The 20,835-nt window shown below is 49.3% G+C and overlaps 1 protein-coding gene across 1 annotated transcript; it reads left to right on the top strand.

Annotated features, from left to right (window-relative positions):
- Positions 1–243: 243 nt before the first annotated feature.
- HSD17B14 (hydroxysteroid 17-beta dehydrogenase 14) lies at positions 244–20,833 on the top strand. Its single transcript, XM_027515217.1, has 9 exons — positions 244–515; positions 1,158–1,196; positions 1,386–1,468; positions 1,997–2,063; positions 6,378–6,469; positions 19,632–19,736; positions 20,111–20,178; positions 20,279–20,375; positions 20,466–20,833. The coding sequence occupies exons 1-9, from the start codon at positions 428–430 to the stop codon at positions 20,637–20,639; spliced, it is 813 nt and encodes a 270-aa protein (XP_027371018.1). The 5' UTR covers positions 244–427; the 3' UTR covers positions 20,640–20,833.
- The last annotated feature ends 2 nt before the right edge of the window (positions 20,834–20,835 follow it).

The raw sequence follows: 20,835 nt of genomic DNA on the forward strand, positions 1-20,835 counted from the left end.
CTGGGGTCGTGGATTTCTGGGTCGCAAAGGAGGAGGGGACCGGGACCTTGGACTTGTAGGTCTGAGGAAGGAGGAAATCTCAGGGTCCGGAGTACTGGGTCTGAGGGAAGAGGGAGATGGGGCCCTGGATTCTTGCGTCTGAAGGAAGACGAGGGACCTGGACTTTTAGGTCCGAGGGCAGAGGGCGGCCGGATGCCAGGAATCCTGAATTTGAGGGAAGACGATCTGGGCATCCAGACTCTTGGATCTGAGGGAGGGACCACGCTTCTAGGCTTCTGGCTTTCCTGGCAACGTCCCCCACCCCCACCCTCAGGGCCGGGCTTCCAGTATCCGGCCCCTATTTACGATTCGACCCACTACCTCACCCGACTTTGGAGGTGGATAGAAGCCCGGAGTGACTGACAGAGGAGAGGCGGTGTCTGGCGGAATGGCAATGGGAACGCGCTATGCTGGGAAGGTGGTCATCGTGACCGGCGGCGGCCGCGGCATAGGAGCCGGGATCGTTCGAGCTTTCGGTGAATGGGGTCTGGCTGGCTCTAAATATTGGGAATCTGGGAGAGGAGGGACCCCCGAGGGCTAACTAATGGGTGTGAGAAAAAGTAGGTCCTATACTGGAGTCTTGGAGAAGGAAATGGCAACCCACTCCAGTGTTCTTGCCTGGAGAATCCCAGGGACGGGGGAGCCTGGTGGGCTGCCGTCTCTGGGGTCACACAGAGTCGGACACGACTGAAGGGACTTAGCAGTAGCATACTGGAGTCTAGATTCTTATCTTACAAGATCCGGTTTGCAAAGTGAACGAAAAGGTAGGCAGTGGTTGCCTAGGGCCTGAGATTTTGGCAGATTTCCAAACGCCGTTTCTGTGTTCTCAGCTGTCTCTGCAAACAGGCGGTTTGGGGGACGATGTCTCTTGCAGATTTCGGGTTTACTCTGGAACCCAGGAAGGCAGGCTCAGGAGCCCCAGCAGGCACCTAGAGTAACCCAGAAGAGTATCTGTCAAAATTTCTGCCCTCTGTCCTAGGGAGTCATCATGAGACTTTGGGGTCACGAGGGGAGCAGAGTGGGAGACGGGCCCCACCCACCGTAAGTGGCCACTAGAGGGCAGCAGAGGCCTTCGCCAAGGTCTTCGCTGGGGTCACCTCTTCTTTTCCTATTCTCAGTGGAAAGCGGTGCACAAGTGGTTATCTGTGACAAAGATGGTGAGTGAGGGTCCCTCAGTCCTCATCCCCAACCCTCCAGGAGGAGTCCAGGCCCCTAGATCCCTCTTCTGGTAGACCCAGGAGTCCAAACCCCTGGCTCCCTCCTCCTTCAGACCCAGGATCCGGCCCCCCAGCCCCCTCCTCCCTCAGACTTTGAAGTCCAGACCCTCAGCCCTTCTCTTCCTGCAGAGGCCAGGGGCAGGGCGGTGGAGCGAGAGCTTCCTGGCACTGTCTTTCTGCTCTGTGACGTGACTCGGGAGGAAGATGTGAGGGTGAGCGTATTTTCTGTCTCTACTACCCGCCATGTCCAATTGGTTCTCTCTCCCCACGACCCCCCCTCCCCTGGCCGCCCCGAAAGCTCTTGCACATGCCGTTTCCCTCTGCCTTTCCCCGTTCTCCTGGCTTTATTGTACCGTTCAGCTCAGTATCACTTCAAGGCTTTCCCTAACTGTACTGACCAGGTCTTTTGTTTCCTGGGAGGATTTGCTTTTACCTCCCACTCATTCAAGGCTCTGTCACAGCTGTCACGTGGATTGGGATAAATACATTCCTCACAGGGGGTCTCGTTCTGCAAGATTCTTTTCTCTTTCCTCACTTTCCATTCCTTCTGTCTAGTCAGTATCTCCGACATCTGTCCCCAGTCCCAGGTCTCTAGGGTAGTGACCGCAGTGCAAATGTCACCAGCCCGCTGGGCTCCAGCCCCTCAACTGTGACTCCTGTCCCCACCTCGCCTTTGGGACCCCTGGCTCTATAAGACCTGGTGCCAGCACCGCTCACTCACAAGACCTCTCTCTCCCCAGACCCTCGTTTCTGAGACCATCCGCCGTTTTGGCCGCCTGGATTGCATAGTCAACAACGCTGGCTACCGTGAGTCGTGAGGCCTGAGGGCCTTTCCCCAGTGGTGTCAACCCACCTCCTGGCTTCTCACCCCAAGCCTGGCTCTACCCCTGCTGTGTGCTCCCAGGCCTGTGCCCTTAGTCCTTTCTGCATCCGTTTCTACATTTCTAAAATGAAAATGACCATTCTCATCATCGTTATAGAGTCATTGTACTGAACAGTGTAACCGCTCAGCCTTATAATTATGGGAACTGTCTTGGATGAATAACTTCCATCTTGTAGCCTGTTTCTTATCTAGGAAGCAAGGCTGATGGCCCTTCTCTTTTTCCATGACTGGGAAGACGTATTTTCCACACATGGGTTATAGGGCTTGGTGTGGAGGCTTTTAAGAGAAATTGCCATCCAATTAATGACTACCCTTTATAACAAGGCCTCACATTGCTACACTGAGACTCAGAGAGGCGAACTGATTGGACTGGGATCACACACCGTGGTAGAAAGAAGCCTTTCTTCTTGGCTGGGCAACGTTGAGCAATTGACTTACTCTCTCTGGGCTGCGCTCTCCTCTTGTTGTAAGGATTTAAAGAGATACTAGTGACTCCTTTCTCTCCATGTGCTTGATCCATTCGGCAGATATTTATTGAGAATCTACTATACTGCACGGACGGGGGAGCCTGGCGGGCTGCCGTCTATGGGGTCGCACAGAGTCGGACACGACTGAAGCGACTTAGCTTAGCTTTAGCTTATACTCTACCTTCTGTCCTAGGGACTGGAGATTTAGCAGTGAGCAAAATCCACCAAGCTTTCCTGTCTTCATAGCTCAGTTGGTAAAGAATCTGCCTGCAATGCAGGAGACCTGGGTTTGATACCTGTGTTGGGAAGATTCCCCTGGAAAAGGGAAAGGGTACCCACTCCAGTATTCTAGCCTGGAGAATTCCATGGACTGTATAGTCCATGGGGTTGCAAAGAGTCGGACATGACTGAGCGACTTTCACTTCCTGTCCTCATGGGATTCACATTGTAAAGTAAGGAAATAGACAATAAAAAGCAGATATAGTTAATACTCATTTATTCACAGATTCCGTATTTGCGAACTCACCTACTTGGTGGGGGTGTGGGTTGTAACCTCAGAATCCCACTGTGCTTTCTGGGTGTTTGCGGACAAGTTCAGAGAGGCAAAAGTTTGAGTCACCAGCAGCACGTGTTCCCAGCTAAGGTCAAAGAAGGTGATGCTCTGCCCTCTGAGTTCAGCTTTCAAACAAAGAGATGCCCAGAGGTGGAGACAGAAGAGGGCAGTGTCTTGTAAGCCTCCCTGGGGCTAGTTGGACAGGCTTGAATCCTAACTCTGGTACCTGGAGTGGGGCAGCCCCAGGCAAGTCAGCTACATTCCTGAGTCTCCATTGCTTTATTTGCAAAATAAATGAGTCCACCAGTCCGAGTTATTTTTAGGATTTAAGATTATAATCTATGTTAGAGAAACATAATTGTACACATGTACATATGTGCCTATATGGGCTTCCCCTGTGGCTCAGCGGTAATGCAGTGCAGGAGACGCAAGAGATTCAGGTTCCATCTTGGGTCCGGAGGATCCCCTGGAGGAAGGCGTAGCAACCCACTCCAGTGTTCTTGCCTGGAGAATCCCATGGGCAGAGGAGCCGGTGGGCTACAGTCCATGGGATCCCAAAGAGATGGACGTGACTGTTGCGACTGAGCAGGAGCACGATGTTCACGATACACATAACACAATATGTTCTGTCTTGGTCTGCTCATGCTGCTATAATAGAAATACCATGGACTCAGTGACTTAAACAATGAACATTTATTTCTGGAGGCTGGGAAGTCCAAGATCAAGTCAGAGGCAGATTTGGTGTCTGGTGAGGCCCCACTCAAGGTGGAAGGAACGAAGGACCTCACTGGGGTCTCTTTTATGAGGGCACTAATCCCATTCAAGAGGGCTCCATCCTCATGACTTAACTCCCACAGACCCCCGCCTCCAAATACCATCTTATTGAAAGTTAGGGGTTTTTTTCTTGTAACAGTTTATATATATATATATTGGCTGTGCTGGGTCTTTGTTGATGCACGGATTTTTCTCTAGTTTCAGAGACTGGGGTCTACTTTCTAAGTGCAGTGCTCAAGGTTCTCATTGTGATGCCTTGTCTTGTTGTGGAGCACGGGCTCTAGAGCGAGTGGGCTTCAGTAGTTGTGGCTCCAGGGCTCTAGAGCACAGGCTCAGTGGTGGGGCTTAGTTGCTCTGCTACATGTGGGATCCTCCTGGATCAGGGATCAAACCCATGTCTCCTGCATTGGCAAGTGGATTCTTCACCACTAAGCCACCAGGGAAGCCCTGAAGTTAGGAGTTGAATGTATGAAATCTGGGGGAGGACATAAGCATTCAGTCCATAGTATGTATATGTTATAATGTAATATTATATATACATACTTCCCCTTAGAAGCAGTGGGGTCACTATTCACTACTTCAGTGTTTTCTGTGACTTTGTGGACTATAATTGCCCCGAAGAATGAGAATTGGTTGTATATATTAACATATCCCGTAGTGATAATGGCCTTGAAGAAAAATAAAGCTGATTGAGGGCTTAGAGAATGGCAGGGGTGGTTTTGGATATAAGATCTGGGCTAGATTCTCTGAAGCTGAACTGTTTTCTGAAAGAAACAAAGCCATAAGCCCTGGGTCTCCAGGAGGAATACCCAACATTTCCTTAATTGTCCGTCATCTTGTTTCCCATCTCTCTTTCCTTTCATCCACTTTTATAATATATTTATTTATTTGGCTGTGCTAGGTCTTAGCTGCCGCACGTGGGGTCCAGTTCCCTAACCAGGGACCGAGCCCTAGCATTGGGAGCGTGGGATCTTTAGTCCCTGGACCACCAAGGAAGACCCTCTTCATCCACTTTGACTCCTAAAGCCTTTGGAAGGTTTGGGGGCCATTTTTCCCAGGTTTTTTTTTTTTTTTTTTTAATTTTCCTGTTCTTGTGCGTATCTTTCCTGCCTCTTTTCTTCTGAATGTTGATTTTCCTGTCCGTCTACTATCTACCCAGTTCTACTGACTTAAACACATTTATTGTACTGGGTGTCAGGCACAAATATTGACTTGTGAAATTTCTGAGAATGAGGTGTTACCCTCATTTTGCAAATGAGCAAACAGGCGCAGAGAAGCAAAGTGACTTGCCTGAGGTCACACAGCTAAGAGATGGCAGGGTTGAGGTTTGAACCCAGGTTTTCTGGCCCTGTGACTGCTTTCAAGTTTTTTTTTTTTTTCTCTCTCTTGCTGCTTCTTTTAAATTTTTTAATTGATGTATAGTTGATTTACAGTATTATGTTCGCTTCAGGTTTGCAGCAGAGTGACTCTGTTTTTACAGACTATATTCCATCCTGGGTTATTTCAAGATAATGGCTACAATTCCCTGTGCTATAGAGTATATCCTTGTTGCTTATCTATTTTATACATGGTAGTTTGTATCTGTAGGAGTTTGCAGACCCCTAGTTTTCTGATTTTGTTTTTTCATCTTGTATACCCCCAAATTTTCCTCCCTCCTTCCTTTACCCCTTTGGTAACCACAAGTTTGTTTTCGATATCTGAGTCTGTTTCCATTTTGCATATATTAATACATTTATTTATATTATTTGTTAGATTCCACATACAAGTGATATCATACGGCATTTGTCTTTCTCCATCTGACTTATTTCACTAAGCATAATATTCTCTAGGTTGCTGCAAATGGCAGAATTTCCTTTTTTAAGGCTGAGTAATACTCCATTTGTACATATAAACCACATCTTAAAATTTGTTTTTATTATTTTTTGTTGGCAGTGCTGTGTCTTTGTTGCTGCGTGAGGGCTTTCTCTGGTTTCGGAAAGCAGGAGGCTGTTCTCTAGTCGAGGTGCTGGCAACTGGTGAGGAGATGGCTTCTCTTGTGAAGCACAGGCTCTAGGCACAGGGGTTTCAGCAGTTGCAGCCTGGGCTTCGTGGCTGCGGCACGTGGGCTTGGTTGCCCGCGGGGCATGTGGAATCTTCCTGGGCCAGGGATCGAACCCATGTACTCTGCACTGGAGGTGGATTCTTAGCCATCGGCCCCCCAGGGAAATCCTAAACTCCATCTTCTTAACCCAGCTGGATGCTTATTTTTTTAGTAACCATTATGCAGCCTCCTTTCCTCTTCAGGACGCCTGACCCTCTCGTCTGCCACCCCCCATGCTCTTCCCCACCCCACGCTCTCCGCCCCCCACCCCCTTCCGCCCCCGCATGCCTGTTTCCCTTCCCTGTTCTCCTGTCTTCATGGTTCCCTCATCCTTTCGTCCGTCTCTCTCTCACCCGACCCTTAGACCCACCCCCACAGTGGCCCGAGGAGACCTCCGCCCAGGGCTTTCGCCAGCTGCTGGAGCTGAACCTGCTGGGGACATACACCCTGACCAAGGTGAGGCTGGGGTCCCCGCCACCAGGCCTGGGTGACCTCCTGACCATGAGCTTTTCAGACCCACTTTGTCTAAGAGCCAAATGTTTTGTGTGCCTTGCTTTGATCTTATTCCGGAAGGGCTCCGTTCTTCGTAGAAAAGAAATGCCCATAGATCCCTATATCCAGCCAAAGCTACCTGTGTTGGCTACATAGCCCCATCTTCTTAGCAACCTTCCAGAACCTTCCAGCATGGTGTGGTGAGGGATGTTAAGGATATGGAGGGAGGGGTTGGGACAAGGAGTCAGTAATAGACAGATACAGCTTTGCCATCCAACGAATAGCTATTAGGAGGAAAGAGCATCCCCCCTCTACCCCTATGCCTTTCCTCTGAAGCTTGCTATAACCGCCTCCTATTTACTGTCTCAGTTCAAATACCACATCTTCAGAAAGGCCCTTCCCAATCATCCTTGCTTATGTGGCATCTACACCTATATATGGGGCTTCCCTGGTAGCTCAGCTGGGACAGAATCCACCTGCAATTCAGGAGACCACGGTTCGATTCCTGGGTTGGGAAGATCCCCTGGAGAAGGGAAAGGCTACCCACTCCAGTATTCTGGCCTGGAGAATCCCAGTTGCAAAGAGTCGGACACAACTGAGCGACTTTCACTTTCACACCTATATGTTCATTCTCTATGATAACAGCTTGTTTTCATCAAAGTATTTTTTAAGATTATAGTTTACTCTCTTTTTTGGTAAGGTGTTGTTGGGTTTTTTTTTTTTTTTTTTTTTTTTGATGTAGACCATTTAAAAAGTCTTCATTGAATTTGGTGCAGTATTGCTTCTGCTTTATGTTTTGGTTTTTTGGCTGATAGGCATGTGGGATCTTAGCTCTCTGACCAGGGGTCAAACCCTCACCCCCTGCATTGGAAGGTGAACCACTGGACTTCCAAGGGAGCCCCATCATTAGTAAATAAAATAAATTTTAATTAGTTGATTACTTCTATTTTTTATTATAATACATTTTGGGGGCGCTACTTAGCAGCTTGCAGGATCTTATTTTCCCAACCAGGGATTGAACCCATGTCCCCTGCAGTGGAAACTTGGAGTCCTAACCACTGGACCATCAGAGAATTCCCCATCATAATACTTCTGTATTCACTCATTCAACAAACATTTATTTAGCACCAGACACATGCTAAGCACTGGCCGTGCAGCAGGGAACAAAACAGACAAAGAGCTGTGACCTTGGGGAGCCAACATTCTCATGGGGGAGACAGACAGTAAGCCAGGAAATATGATATAACATCAGGGAGTGATAAGTGCTGTGCCAAAAAGTGAAGAGAGGTAAGCGGATCAAGAAGGATGGGCAAGTGTAAATGCTATGTTATAAAACTTTTTCTTGTGGCATTTTACACGCATGCATGAAAACACAGAGAATTGTATTAATAGTACTGAACCCACATACCCATCACCCAGTCCTAACAATCAATATTCTACCATTCTTGCTTCTTGTCAACTCCTCACTTTTTTCTTTTATCTTTTCTGGAGTGAAAAATGAAAGTGTTAACGGCTCAGTTGTGTCTGACTCTTTGCAACCCTATGGACTGTAGTCTGCCAGGCTCCTTTGTCTATAGAATTCTCCAGGCAAGAATACTGGAGTGGATTGCCATTTCCTTTTCCAGGGAATCTTCCCAACCCAAGGACGGAACCCAGATCTCTTGCCTTACAGGCAGATTATTTACCGTCTGAACCTCTAGGGAAGTAAATCTCAGATATCATATTTCACCTGTAAACAATTCAGTATAATCTTTACCAGATAAGGTTTTTGTTTGTTTTCTGTTTGTGTGTGTGTATGTGTGTGCTCTTTTAGACAGGGTAGGTAGTCAGAAGGCTTCTCTAAGAGGTGACATTTGAGGCAAGCCCCCAAGGAGGTGTGTGAGCAATTGCAATCTAGCAGAGGAACAGCCAGTGCAAAGGCCCTGGGGTGGAAATCTACAGTGAGAAGGGAGCTTGACAACACAGGCGAAGCAGGGAGAGGACATAAGCTGACGGCAGATCGTGCTGGGGCTTGGGAAACCCCAGAGAGGACTTGGCTTTGACGCTGACTGAGCCAGGAGCCATTTATTTTCTTGGGCTCCAAAATCATTGCAGATGGTGACTGCAGCCATGAAATTAAAAGACGCTTGTTCCTTGGAAGAAAAGCTGTGACCAACCTAGACAGCATATTAAAAAGCAGAGACATTGCTTTGCTGACAAAGGTCCATACAGTGAAAGCTATGGTTTTTCCAGTAGTCATGTATGGATGTGAGAGGTGGACCATAAAGAAAGCTGAGCACCAGAGAATTGATGCTTTTGAACTGTGGTGTTGGAGAAGACTCTTGAGAGTCCCTTGGACTGCAAGGAGATCAAACCAGTCAGTCCTAAAGGAAATCAATCCTGAATACTCACCGGAAGGACTGATGCTGAAGCTGAAGCTCCAGTACCTGATGGCCACCTGATGCAAAGAACTGACTCACTGGAAAAGACCCTGATGCTGGGAAAGATTGAAGGCAGGAGGAGAAGGGGATGACAGAGGATGAGATGGTTGGATGACATCACCGACTCAATGGAAAGGAGCTTGAGCAAGCTCCAGGAGTTGGTGATGGACAGGGAAGCGTGGCATGCTGCAGTCCATGGGGTGGCAAAGAGTCAGACACGACTGAGTGACTGAACTGAACTGAGCCAGGAGCCATAGAGTATTCAGAGCAGAGGAACTCAAACTGCTGTAAGTGGGATATTGTGCCATCTGGCAGCCGCGTGGGGAACAGAGTGGGGCACGAGGGCAGAGGCCGCAAAGCCAGTAAACAGGTGCTGATGGGGTGGTCCAGGCTGGAGTAGGTGATGTCGGAGGCCACCAGTCTGGTGGATTTGGTGAGAAACAGTCCGATTCTGTATGCATTGTCATGGTGGATTGTAAAGATTTCCTTATAGTAGACTAGATGTGGGGGCAGATTTGCCAAAGAAAGGGGCGGTGGAGTCTGTTTCTGATTCGTTTGTTTCCCTCACCCCCATCCCCAGCAACTGGCAGAAGTGTGTGGCCATCCACTGCCCTGGGAAGGCCGGGGGAGAAGTACACGGCCTGGGGGACTGTTGAATGAGAGATGCTAACCGGATTCCCACGTGGGAGCCCTGCATCTAGAGCAGGGGTTGAGGCTTGAAGACATCAGTTTGGAGCCCGCTAGCCCAAGGCTAAAGGAGCTCAGAAAAAAAAAAAAAAAAAAAAAACCTATAAACTGGAACTTCTCTGGGGGTCCAGGGGCTGACTCCACACCTCCAATATAGGTGGCTCACATTCCATCCTTTGTCAGGGAACTAGATCCCACAGGCCCCAACTGAAAAATATCCCGTGTGACGCAACTAAGACCCGGCACAGCCAAATAAGTAAATATTAAAAAAAACACAATATAATCAGAGGGCAGAGGCCCACTCTGTGGGCCAGGGGTCACCTGTGTGGGGATGCTCAAGTGCTCCCCAGATCTTGTCGGAGATCCAGGTGAAATGTCCCCAGGGAAACTGGATAATTTGTTGCTCAACCAGTCAGCCTTGGCTCCTGTCCCCAGTTTCTGTTCAGCTTCTAAGACTGGTGCCTAGCTCAGCTGGTGAAGAATCTGCCTGAAATGCAGGAGACACTGGTTTGATTCCTGGGTCGGGAAGATCCCCTGGAGAAGGGATAGGCTACCTGCTCCAGTATGCATGGGCTTCCCTGGTGGTTCAGACCAGTAAAGAGTCTACCTGCAACGCAGGAGACTTGGGTTCGATCCCTGGGTTGGAAAGATTCCCAGAAGGAGGGCATGGCAACCCACTCCAGTATTCTTGCCTGAAGAATCCCCATGGACAGAGGAGCCTGTCAGGCTACAGTCCATGGGGTCACAGAGTCGGACATGACTGAGTGACTAAGCACAGCCAGAATTCCCTGACAGTCCAGTGGTTAGGACTCTGTGATTTCATTGTTGAGGGTGTGGGGTTAATCCTCAGTCTGAGAACTAAGACTCTGAAAGCTGTGGGGCGTGGCATAATAATAATAAGAGGAAGATTAGCACCTCTGTACAGTAAGACAGTCATAAATCACAGCCCATAAAGGATATGTGTGTGCACATATATATATATTTTTTAATTTAATTAAAAATTTTTTGGCTGTGCTCAGGCTTTTGTCTAGTGGTGGAGAGTGGGGACTGCTCTGTAGTTGTTGTGAGCGGGGCCTCTCACTGCAGTGGCTTCTCCTGGTGCTGAGCACGGGCTCTAGGTTCCTCCTGCTTCAGTATTTGCAGCATGAAGGCTTAATTGCTGCACAATATGGGGGATCTTCCCGGACCAGGGATTGAACCTGTGTCTTCTGCATTGGCAGGTGGATTCTTTACTACTGAGCCCCACCAGGGAAGCCCTATATATATTTTTTCTTTCTCTCCCTCCCTCATTAGCTATCAGCATTTTTAAAAGGGAGAGAGAGAAATTTCTCATAAACAACCGGTTTTCTGGTTTCTCCTGGAAATTTGACAGCTGGACCCACAGGGAGAGAGACAGTCTGCCAGACGCGGCCTGACTCTCCCAGTCCCAAGCTCTCCCTCCTGGGTCTCCTTCCTGTGACTCTTACCTGTGAACGGCTGGTGCAGAGACCGCTGAGGGTCTAGATCTGGCATCTGCCTGCCTGGGTTCTCTGTCACTTCTTGCTTATAACATTGAGCAAGTTACTCAGTCTCTCTGCATCTAGGTTTTCTCATCTGTAGTAGGAAGCTGAATCAGTTCAGTTCAGTCGCTCAGTCGTGTCCGACTTTTTGTGACCCCATGAATCACAGCACCCCAGGCCTCCCTGTCCATCACCAACTCCCAGAGTTCACTCAAATTCACGTCCATTGAGTTGGTGGTGCCATCCAGCCATCTCATCCTCTGTCGTCCCCGTCTCCTCCTACCCCCAATCCCTCCCAGCATCAGAGTCTTTTCCAATGAGTCAACTCTTCGCATGAGGTGGCCAAAGTTCTGGAGTTTCAGCTTTAGCATCATTCCTTCCAAAGAACACCCAGGACTGATCTCCTTTAGGATGGACTGGTTGGATCTCCTTGCAGTCCAAGGGACTCTCAAGAGTCTCCAACACCACAGTTCGAAAGCATCAGTTCTTCAGTGCTCAGCTTTCTTCACAGTCCAACTCTCACATCCATACATGACTACTGGAAATACCATAGCCTTGACTAGACGGACCTTTGTTGGCAAAGTAATGTCTCTGCTTTTGAATATGCTATCTAGGTTGGTCATAACTTTCCTTCCAAGGAGTAAGCGTCTTTTAATTTCATGACTGCAGTCACCATCTGCAGTGATTTTGGAGCCCAAAAAAAGAAAGTCTGACATGTTTTCACTGTTTCCCCATCTATTTCCCATGAAGTGATGGGACCAGACGCCATGATCTTCATTTTCTGAATGTTGAGCTTTAAGCCAACTTTTCACTCTCCTCTTTCACTTTCATCAAGAGGCGGTTTAGTTCCTCTTCACTTTCTGCCATAAGGGTGGTGTCATCTGCATATCTGAGGTTGTTGATATTTCTCCTGGCAATCTTGACTCCAGCTTGTGCTTCTTCCAGCCCAGTGTTTCTCTTGATGTACTCTGCATAGAAGTTAAATGAGCAGGGTGACAATATACAGCCTTGACGTACTCCTTTTCCTATTTGGAACCAGTCTGTTGTTCCATGTCCAGTTCTAACTGTTGCTTCCTGAACTGCATACAGGTTTCTCAAGAGGCAGGTCAGGTGGTCTGGTATTCCCATCTCAGAATTTTCCACAGTTTATTGTGATCCACACAGTCAAAGGCTTTGGCATAGTCAATAAAGCAGAAATAGATGTTTTTCTGGAACTTTCTTGCTTGTTCAATGATCCAGCAGATGTTAGCAATTTGATCTCTGGTTCCTCTGCCTTTTCTAATACCAGCTTGAACATCTGGAAGTTCACGGTTCACATATTGCTGAAGCTTAATAGCATTAGCTAATTCACATGGTTGTCCTGAGAATTGAATATGATTAAATACCCACAAAGCCCTTAGAACATGCCTGGCACCCAGTTTACTCTCTGCAAGGTATCACTGTTATTGTGAACCTTGCTCCATTTCTGTTTCTTGTGGCTACTCAGTCTGTAGTCTCTGATATACATATTGGGCAAATGAAGCCTGGGAGGAGTAGAAGGGAAAGGTTAAGGCTTGAGCTGAACTTTGAATGGAAGTGAAGGAAGTAGAGAAGTAGGATGTTTTGCTGCCCAAAGAGTAGCAAAGGCCCTGGGGCAGAAACCACCCAGGTAGATTTTAACCCGAGAAATTCTCCATCTCCATTTGCCTTTAGCAATTATAAATATTTTCCAAGGCAAATGTATTTTATTTATTTTTGGCCACGTTGTGTGACATGTGAAACTTCCTGACCAAGAAGTCTTAACCACTAATCTTCAAGGAAGTCCAATTATATTAGAAACATTTTGTTAAGCTTGTTGTATCCATTGCCTTCTACCATCCCGTACCTGGACATCATATAATTTCATTAGTAAGAACTTCATGAATACTACCAATGGATTAGAACATTTATTTATTTTTATTTTGACATAAATTAAGACTTACAGAATATTTCCCGTATAGTACAGAGAATTCCTGTATATCCAGACTCCCCGTTGTATTTGCTATATCCTTCTATCTCTGTATTTAGGAATAAGTTGCAATCTATTTTGAGGGCTTCCCATGTGGGGCAAGTGTTAAAGAACCCACTTGCCAATGCAGGAGCTACAAGAGACTCGCGTTCGATCTCTGGGTTGGGAAGATTCCCTGAAGGAAATGGTATCTCACTCCAGTAGTCTTGCCTGGAGAATTCCATGGACAGAAGAGCCTGGCGAGCTACAGTCCATGGGGTTGCAAAGACATAACTGAGCCTGCATGTATATGTATGATGTCTCTTTACCCATAGTGCTTTGGAGGGTATTTCCTAAAATCAAAAGAACATTCTTCTACGAAATCACAGTAAGACTAACATTGATACCATGGTCTTAGCTAATCTTGAAACTTTCTTATTCAGATTTTTAGAATTCTTGTCATCACAGTTTCGTGGCCACACCTGTGTTAGCTGGGGTTCCCCCATAAGCAGAGCCTAGGTGGGGATTGAAGGGCAGGGTGGATGGAAAGCCATCCCGTGAATTGCTGTCTTCAGCCTGGGGAGTAGTTGTCAGGGAGCCAATGAAGGGCATCACCAGGGCAAGTGGGGGCCACTCCCTGCGGACACTCTGGGAGTCATGGAGAAACATGAACCCAAGAGTTACCCTCCACTCCCAAGAGGCAAAGGACAGCCAAATACTGTTTTAATTTAAAAATACATTTAGGGAATTCCCTGGTGGTGCAGTGGTTAGGACTCAGTGCTTTCACTGACAAGAGCCCAGGTTCAGTCCCTGGTCAGGGAACTAAAACTCCCACAAGTGGCTTGGGGTGGCAAAAAAAAAAAAAAAGAATAACAATGAAAAATTTGACTTCATGTTAAAAATTAAAATTAAGATTTTTTTACATGACCAAATTACTATTAGATCTCCTAAGAAAATGAACAGTAATTTCTTAATACCATTTAATGCCCAAGCCCTATTTAAAGTCACCTGCTGCTGCTAAGTCGCTTCAGTCATGTCCAACTCTGTGTGACCCCATAGATGGCAGCCCACCAGGCTCCCCCGTCCCTGGGATTCTCCAGGCAAGAACACTGGAGTGGGTTGCCATTTCCTTCTCCAATGCATGAAAGTGAAAAGTGAAAGTGAAGTCCCTCAGTCATGTCCGACTCTTCGAGACCCCATGGACTGCAGCCCACCAGGCTCCTCCGTCCATGGGATTTTCACCTAGTTGTTCCCAAATGTCTTATTATTAATAACAGTTGATTTGTTCACACCAAGCTCCAAAGTCTGCCTGTTGCCTCTGGTTTTTCAGAGGGCAGAGACTTTTGTCTGCTTGTTTTTGCCTCTATCCCAGTGCCTATTGCAAAGAAATTTGTCAACATGCGTAAGTTGCTGCCCTTGCCACCACTGTCATCATAACCATAACCACCATGACTGCCATTGCCATCATCATCATCATTAACCTCATCATAGCCATCGTCACCATGATGGCCACCTTCACCATCATTTTAATCACCATCACTTCCATCACCACCACCATCATCATTCACCATCATTATCATGACCATCTTCAACATCATTGGCATCATACTCCCACCATCATCATCACTACCTTCATCACCACCATCAGGATCACCACCAGCATCCCTTGCAAGCCCTTTATTTATTTTTAAAAATATTTACCTGTTTATTTGGCGGTGCTGAGTCTTAGTTGTGGCACGAGGGATCTAGCTCCCTGACCAGGGATCGAACCCATGCCCCCTGCATTAGGAGCTTGGAGTCTTAGCCACTGGACCACCAGGGAAGCGCCTCCTTGTAAGCTCTATAAATATTGATTCTTGGGACCCCAGCCAGGCCTCCTGAGTCAGAATCTCTGGGTCTTTGACCTCCCTGGTGAATTCTGATGCGAAGTTAGCCATTCCCCGGGTTAGAGAAAACGCCAGAGGAGGTTGGGATGTTTATATAGTTAAGGAAAGAGAATCTTGTCAGGAGGGTGTTCACGGAAGGCATTTGAGCACTGGAGTGTCCATCGTAAGCGCTCAGAGCTGGATTGGTTCTTAGAGACCCATCCGTTCACTTATCTATTTACTCATCAAAGACTGAGCAAGCATTTGTAGGTGCTGCGGGGTGAACCACGTGGTCTTTGCCTTTGTGGAGTTTATAGTCACAGGGCAGCCAAGTGTTACCAAATAAACAAGAGACGAGTTTATATGAGTGAGTGTGTTCTGGAAGTCATGGTAGGCTTCCTGGAGAAAATGAAAGATGAGAGATGTTAACTCGGGGAGAGGTGGGAGAGATTGGTGTCTGAAGGGGAGGCAGTCAGGCGGTTAAGAGTCCGGTGGGTCCTTAATGGAGGTACACAGAAGTGCAGACATTCCTGGAAGGGAATAGGCTGTGCAGAGGCCTGGCCCTGAGAGAGAATTAGGAGCCCAAACACACTCTAGAACATTCCACAGTGCACTTGCATTTGCTTCTGGCTGCCTCCCCATGCAACTTGAGCTCCATGATGGCAGAAGTTTCTCCCAGTCTTGTTTCCTGCAGTGTCCCCAGCTTTTACCCTGTTACCTGGCACATAGTAGGTCCTCATGAAATGTTGGTTGAATGAATTAATGAGCAAGGGAATCGTAGAGATTCAAGAGTGCCTTGGTCTGTTGAGGACCCAAGGCTGAGGGAAGGGGTTGGTGCACGAAGGGGTTGAGGGGCACATACACGGGGCCTGGAGGGCCCTATTGGGGCATCTGGTCTTTTTTTTTTTTTTTAATTTTTCAGCCATGCTGAGTGGCACGTGGGATCTTAGTTTCTTGACCAGGGATAGAACCTGCGCCTCCTGCATTTGGAAGCGTGGAGACTTAACCACTGAACCGCCAGGGAAATCCCTGAGGCATCTGGTCTTCACCTCAAGAGCAGCAGGGAGGCATCGAAAGCATTTGAGCAAGAAGGTGATGTGCATGCTACATTGCTTCAGTCCTGTCCAACTCTTTGTGACCCTATGGACTGTAGCCCAGCAGGCTCCTCTGTCCATGGGACTCTCCAGGCAAGAATACTGGAGTGGGTTGCCAGGCCCCTCCTCCAGGGGATCTTCCCGACCCAGGGATCAAATCCGTGTCTCTTGCAACTCCTGCATTGGCAGGCAAGTTGTTTACTACTAGTGCCAGCCGGGAAGATGATGTTAGCCCATGAATACTAAGATCGTTACTACTAACAGACCACTCTAGCTCTTGTATGAGGAAGAAATCAGAGGGCAGAGTGGGGTAGGAACTGACATCAGGAGGCGGTTGCATTTGCGCACTTGCATTTCAAGGCCTCACGCAATCTGACCCCTATCGCTCCTCTGATGTCACTTCCCTCCACAATGCCCTTCTTGTTGCCAAACACACCCCATCTGGTCTTGCCTCAGGGCCTCTGCACTCCGTGTTCCTGCTGCCTGGCATGGTTTTCTCTAAGAGATGCCCACAGCTCACGCCTGGACTCAAAATGCTCAAATCTGGGATTTCCCTGGCCATCCAGTGATTAGAACTCCGTGCTTCCACTGCAGGGGGCACAGGTTCAATCCCTGAGTCAGGAAGATGCCCTGGAGAAGGGAATGGCAACCCACTCCAGGATTCTTGCCTGGAGAATCCCATGGACAGAGGCGACTGAAGGCTTACAGTCCATGGGGTCTCAAAGAGTTGGACACGACTGAAATGACTGAGCATACACGCACTTTCCCAAAGCCTTCACTTGGGCACCCTGTTTGAAACTGCACCCAGCCCAACACTCCCATTCTCCCTTATCCTGCTCTCCTTCTGGTTCCGTGTCCCCAGTCACACTCTTTATTTGTTGTTTAGTCGATAAATTGTGTCCAACTCTTTGCAACCCCATGGACTGTAGCCCACCAGGCTCCTCTGTCCATGGGATTTCCCAGGCAAGAATACTGGAGTGGGTTGCCATTTCCTTCTCCAGGGGATCTTCCGAACCCAGGGATCAAACCCAAGTCTTCTGCTTTGGCAGGCAGATTCTTTACCACTGAGCCACCTGGGAAGCCCAAACACACTCTAGAACATTCCACAGTGCACTTGCATTTGCTTCTGGCTGCCTCCCCATGCAACTTGAGCTCCATGAGGGCAGAAATCTCTCCCAGGCTTGTTTCCTGCAGTATCCCCAGCTTTTACCCTGCTACCTGGCACACAGTAGGTCCTCATGATATGTTGGTTGAATGAATTAGTGAGCTAGGGAATTGTAGAGATTTAAGAGCACCTTGGTGATGGGTCAGTTGAGGACCCAAGGGGGAGTCACCTGAAGCCCCCCCCCCACATCTCCTGAGACTCTGATTTGAGACGCTGAGTGGGAGTGGACCCCACGTCAGAGACTGGGGGCCAGGGATGGGGGCAGGTTTGGGAGGACCCAACACTTAAGTTTTGCCCTTGAGACACAGAGATGGAAATGCCCGCAGGTGGCAGGTCCAGCTCCACAAGGGGGCTCCGAGGGAGACTTAGGAGGTGCCCATGGAAACCCAGGAACGTGGGCCTCCCATGGCAGAACAGGGAAGGCAAGAAGCGGACCCAGGAACCCCAACATTTAGGGGAAATGGAGTCAGGCCAGGGTGAGGCTACAGTGTGTCTGCTGAGTGAGCCAGGCTCTCTTAGGTCGGGTTGTCCAAGGGAGGGAGGCGCAGAGGTCAGGCTGATAAGAGACTAGCAGGTCCTTGATGTGGCCACACACAGGCATAGGTGACCTTGGCAGGAGGGGTGGGGGAGGAGCCAGCATGTGGGGAGGGGTTGGGGAGGAGTGTGTGTGAGGGTTGGAGAGGGGCCACAGGAGTACAGGACAAATATTTATTGAACACTAGCTGTGTGCCCAGTGCTGAGATGAGGTGGCGAATAAGCCTGGCTCAGCTCCCACGGACCTCACCTTGCCAGGGTAGGGGAGAGGAGGGAGTTAAATGGCTGGGGACCCAGGGATAGGCAGGTTGCAGTTTTAAATAGAATGGTAGGGACTTCCCTGGTGGTGCAGTGGTTAAGACTCCGTGCTTCCTCCGTAGGGGTGTGGGTTCAATCCCTGGTCAGGGAACTAAGATCTGAGGTGCTGCCAAAAAAGAAAGTCACAGCATGTTGAATGTATGTGTGGATGGCCACTTGGGATTAATAAGCCAGATTCTTACAGAGCTGGACACCTAGCCATCCTTTAAAAAAAATATATGTTTTAAATAGAATGGTCAGGGAAACCTCACTGAGGAGGTAACATTTGCACTAAAGTTGCTGAGGGGATAGGACTATCCCCTTTCAGCCCTGAACTGAATGTCCTGTGTCCTCAGAAACCCTTCACTCCTGGACAAACTGGGGAGAGTTGGTCACCCTAGGAGTAAGTCACATGCTATATCAGGAAAAACATTCCAGGCAGCGAGAATAGCAAGTGCAAAGGCCCTAAGGTTGGAACACTTGGGGGAATATCTGAAGATACAGCACTGAGGATGGGGCAGAGGCTGTTTTGTGAGGGAGTGGAGGTCTGCAAGAGCTGGTGGGGTGATACAGAAAGGGAATAGATTAGCTTCCCATTCTGAGTATCCCTTGAGGGGAGCCACCTTGTACCCATTAATCAATCTTTAGCGATAGGAATGGGCCTTGCCCAAGGCAAGCAAGGGGAGGGATAGAATTGGAATTTACTCAAGGTCATTCGAGACTGAGGAGCAGAGACAGACTGGAGTGAAGAGAAAAGGAAAGGGAGAGAGAGTTGAGAGTTAGTTTAGGGACCTCCGGGTGGCCAGAGGGTTGCAGGGTTGGCAGAGTAGGGAGTTCATTTCATGAAGGTCTGCCATGTCACGTTTGGACCAGAGTTTTCCCTGAAACTCAGAGAAACTTATCTTCCCCTTCATGTATAAAAGGGATTCCTCCCTTTTTTTCTTTTTTTGTAACATATGCAGCCATCTTGGTCTATCTTTCATTTTCCTATCTTGTAATGAACAGGAGTTTGAGTAATATACAAAGAGCTAGAGAGAGAGGCACAGGGACCCTGAGAGAGGGGGTCAGGGACACAGAAGGGGGAGGCAGAGACAGACAGAGGCAGAGAGAGAGAGAGAGAGAGAGAGGCAGGCAGGCCAAGAGACAGAAGGATCCTTCCCAGGACTTCCCTGATAGTCCAGTGGTTTAGAACCTGCTTGCCAATGCAGGAAACACACATCTGAACCCTGGTCCAGGAAGATCCCACATGCCTCGGGGCAACTAAGCCCGTGCACCACAAGAGAAGCCCTGTAGAGAATAGAGAGTAGCCCCCACTCTCCTCAGCTAGAGAAAGCCTGCCTGCAGCAATGAAGGCACAGTGCAGCCAAAAAAAGAAAAAGAAAGAAAAATTCCTTTCAGATAAAGACAGACTCCTCAAGGGCTGCTACTCAGAGACCACGGGGCAAACCACAGAAGGTGCCCTGGAGCCCTGGCTGCTGTCTGTACAAGGCACCCAGATCCGCTCGTGAGCACATCAGGGAGACGGCCAGGAGGCATTTCAACGGGGCTGGGGGGAGATCCAGGGGCTTGGGCAGCTTACTCCGCTCTCTGTCTCCCCAGCTCGCCCTCCCTCACCTGCGCAAGAGCCGGGGAAATGTCATCAACATCTCCAGCCTGGTTGGGGCGATTGGCCAGTCCCAAGCGGTTCCCTACGTGGCCACCAAGGTACACCGCCGAGATACCCTGCCCCTTCCTCCAGGTGTCTCAGCCCTGAGGTATGGCCTGAGGCACGGCCACCTGGCCTTCCAGGAAACAGAGCCTGGTGCAGCCGGAGGTAACCTGCAGAGAGAGTGTGACTTCCCTCTTCCGATGCCCCTGCTTGACGCCCCCTGGTTGGGTGCATGCGTGCCAGGTCATTTGCTCAGTCGTGTCTGACTCTTTGGGACCCCGTAGACAATAGCCCGCCAGGCTCCTCTGTCCATGGGATCCTCCAAGCAAGAATACTGGAGTGGGTTGCCATGCCCTCCTTCAGGGATGGGAGGAGACGGCAGAAGGAACCTCATTTCCTCTGAACTTTCTCCATGCCCTGTCTTCTGCAGGGGGCAGTGACAGCAATGACCAAAGCCTTGGCCCTGGATGAGAGTCAGTATGGCGTCCGTGTCAACTGGTGAGCAGCTTCACGTGGGTTGAGAGCCTCTTGAGGGAGTGAGCCCAAGGGGCAGTGTGTGCATTGGACTTCCCTGACCTCCTCTGCTCCCCCACCCCAGCATCTCCCCTGGAAACATCTGGACCCCTCTGTGGGAAGAGCTGGCGGCCTCAACACCTGACCCCACTGCTACAATCCGAGAGGGCACTCTGGCCCAGGTAGGAGTGGGGCCCGGGTCGAGGTGGTGTGGGCGTGGAGGTCAGGTGGGGGCTCCTCGTGACTCTCCTTTCCCCCTTGTCTCTCCCCAGCCCCTGGGCCGCATGGGCCAGCCAGCTGAGGTGGCGGCTGCTGCTGTGTTCTTGGCCTCCGAAGCCACCTTCTGCACGGGGACTGAGCTGCTCGTGACCGGGGGTGCGGAGCTGGGGTATGGGCGCAAGGCAGGCCAGGCCGCCCCGGCGGAGGCCCCCACCACCCCTTCCTGATCTCCCACATTTCCACCTGGGCCTCCTTGATGAGCGTCCTCCCACCCCAAACTCTGTCTCCCAAATCCCAGTTTCCACCCTCTGCCTCTGAGGTGCAGCACTCCACCCACCCCAGCCCCGACTGTAGACATTCAGACCACTCACCAATGTGCCAAACCACCCCACAGTTTCCCATAAAAGCACTTTGCAACCAGGA

This window comes from Bos indicus x Bos taurus, chromosome 18 (assembly GCF_003369695.1).
Source record: "Bos indicus x Bos taurus breed Angus x Brahman F1 hybrid chromosome 18, Bos_hybrid_MaternalHap_v2.0, whole genome shotgun sequence".
In the NCBI taxonomy this organism is placed as follows: Eukaryota; Metazoa; Chordata; class Mammalia; order Artiodactyla; family Bovidae; genus Bos; species Bos indicus x Bos taurus.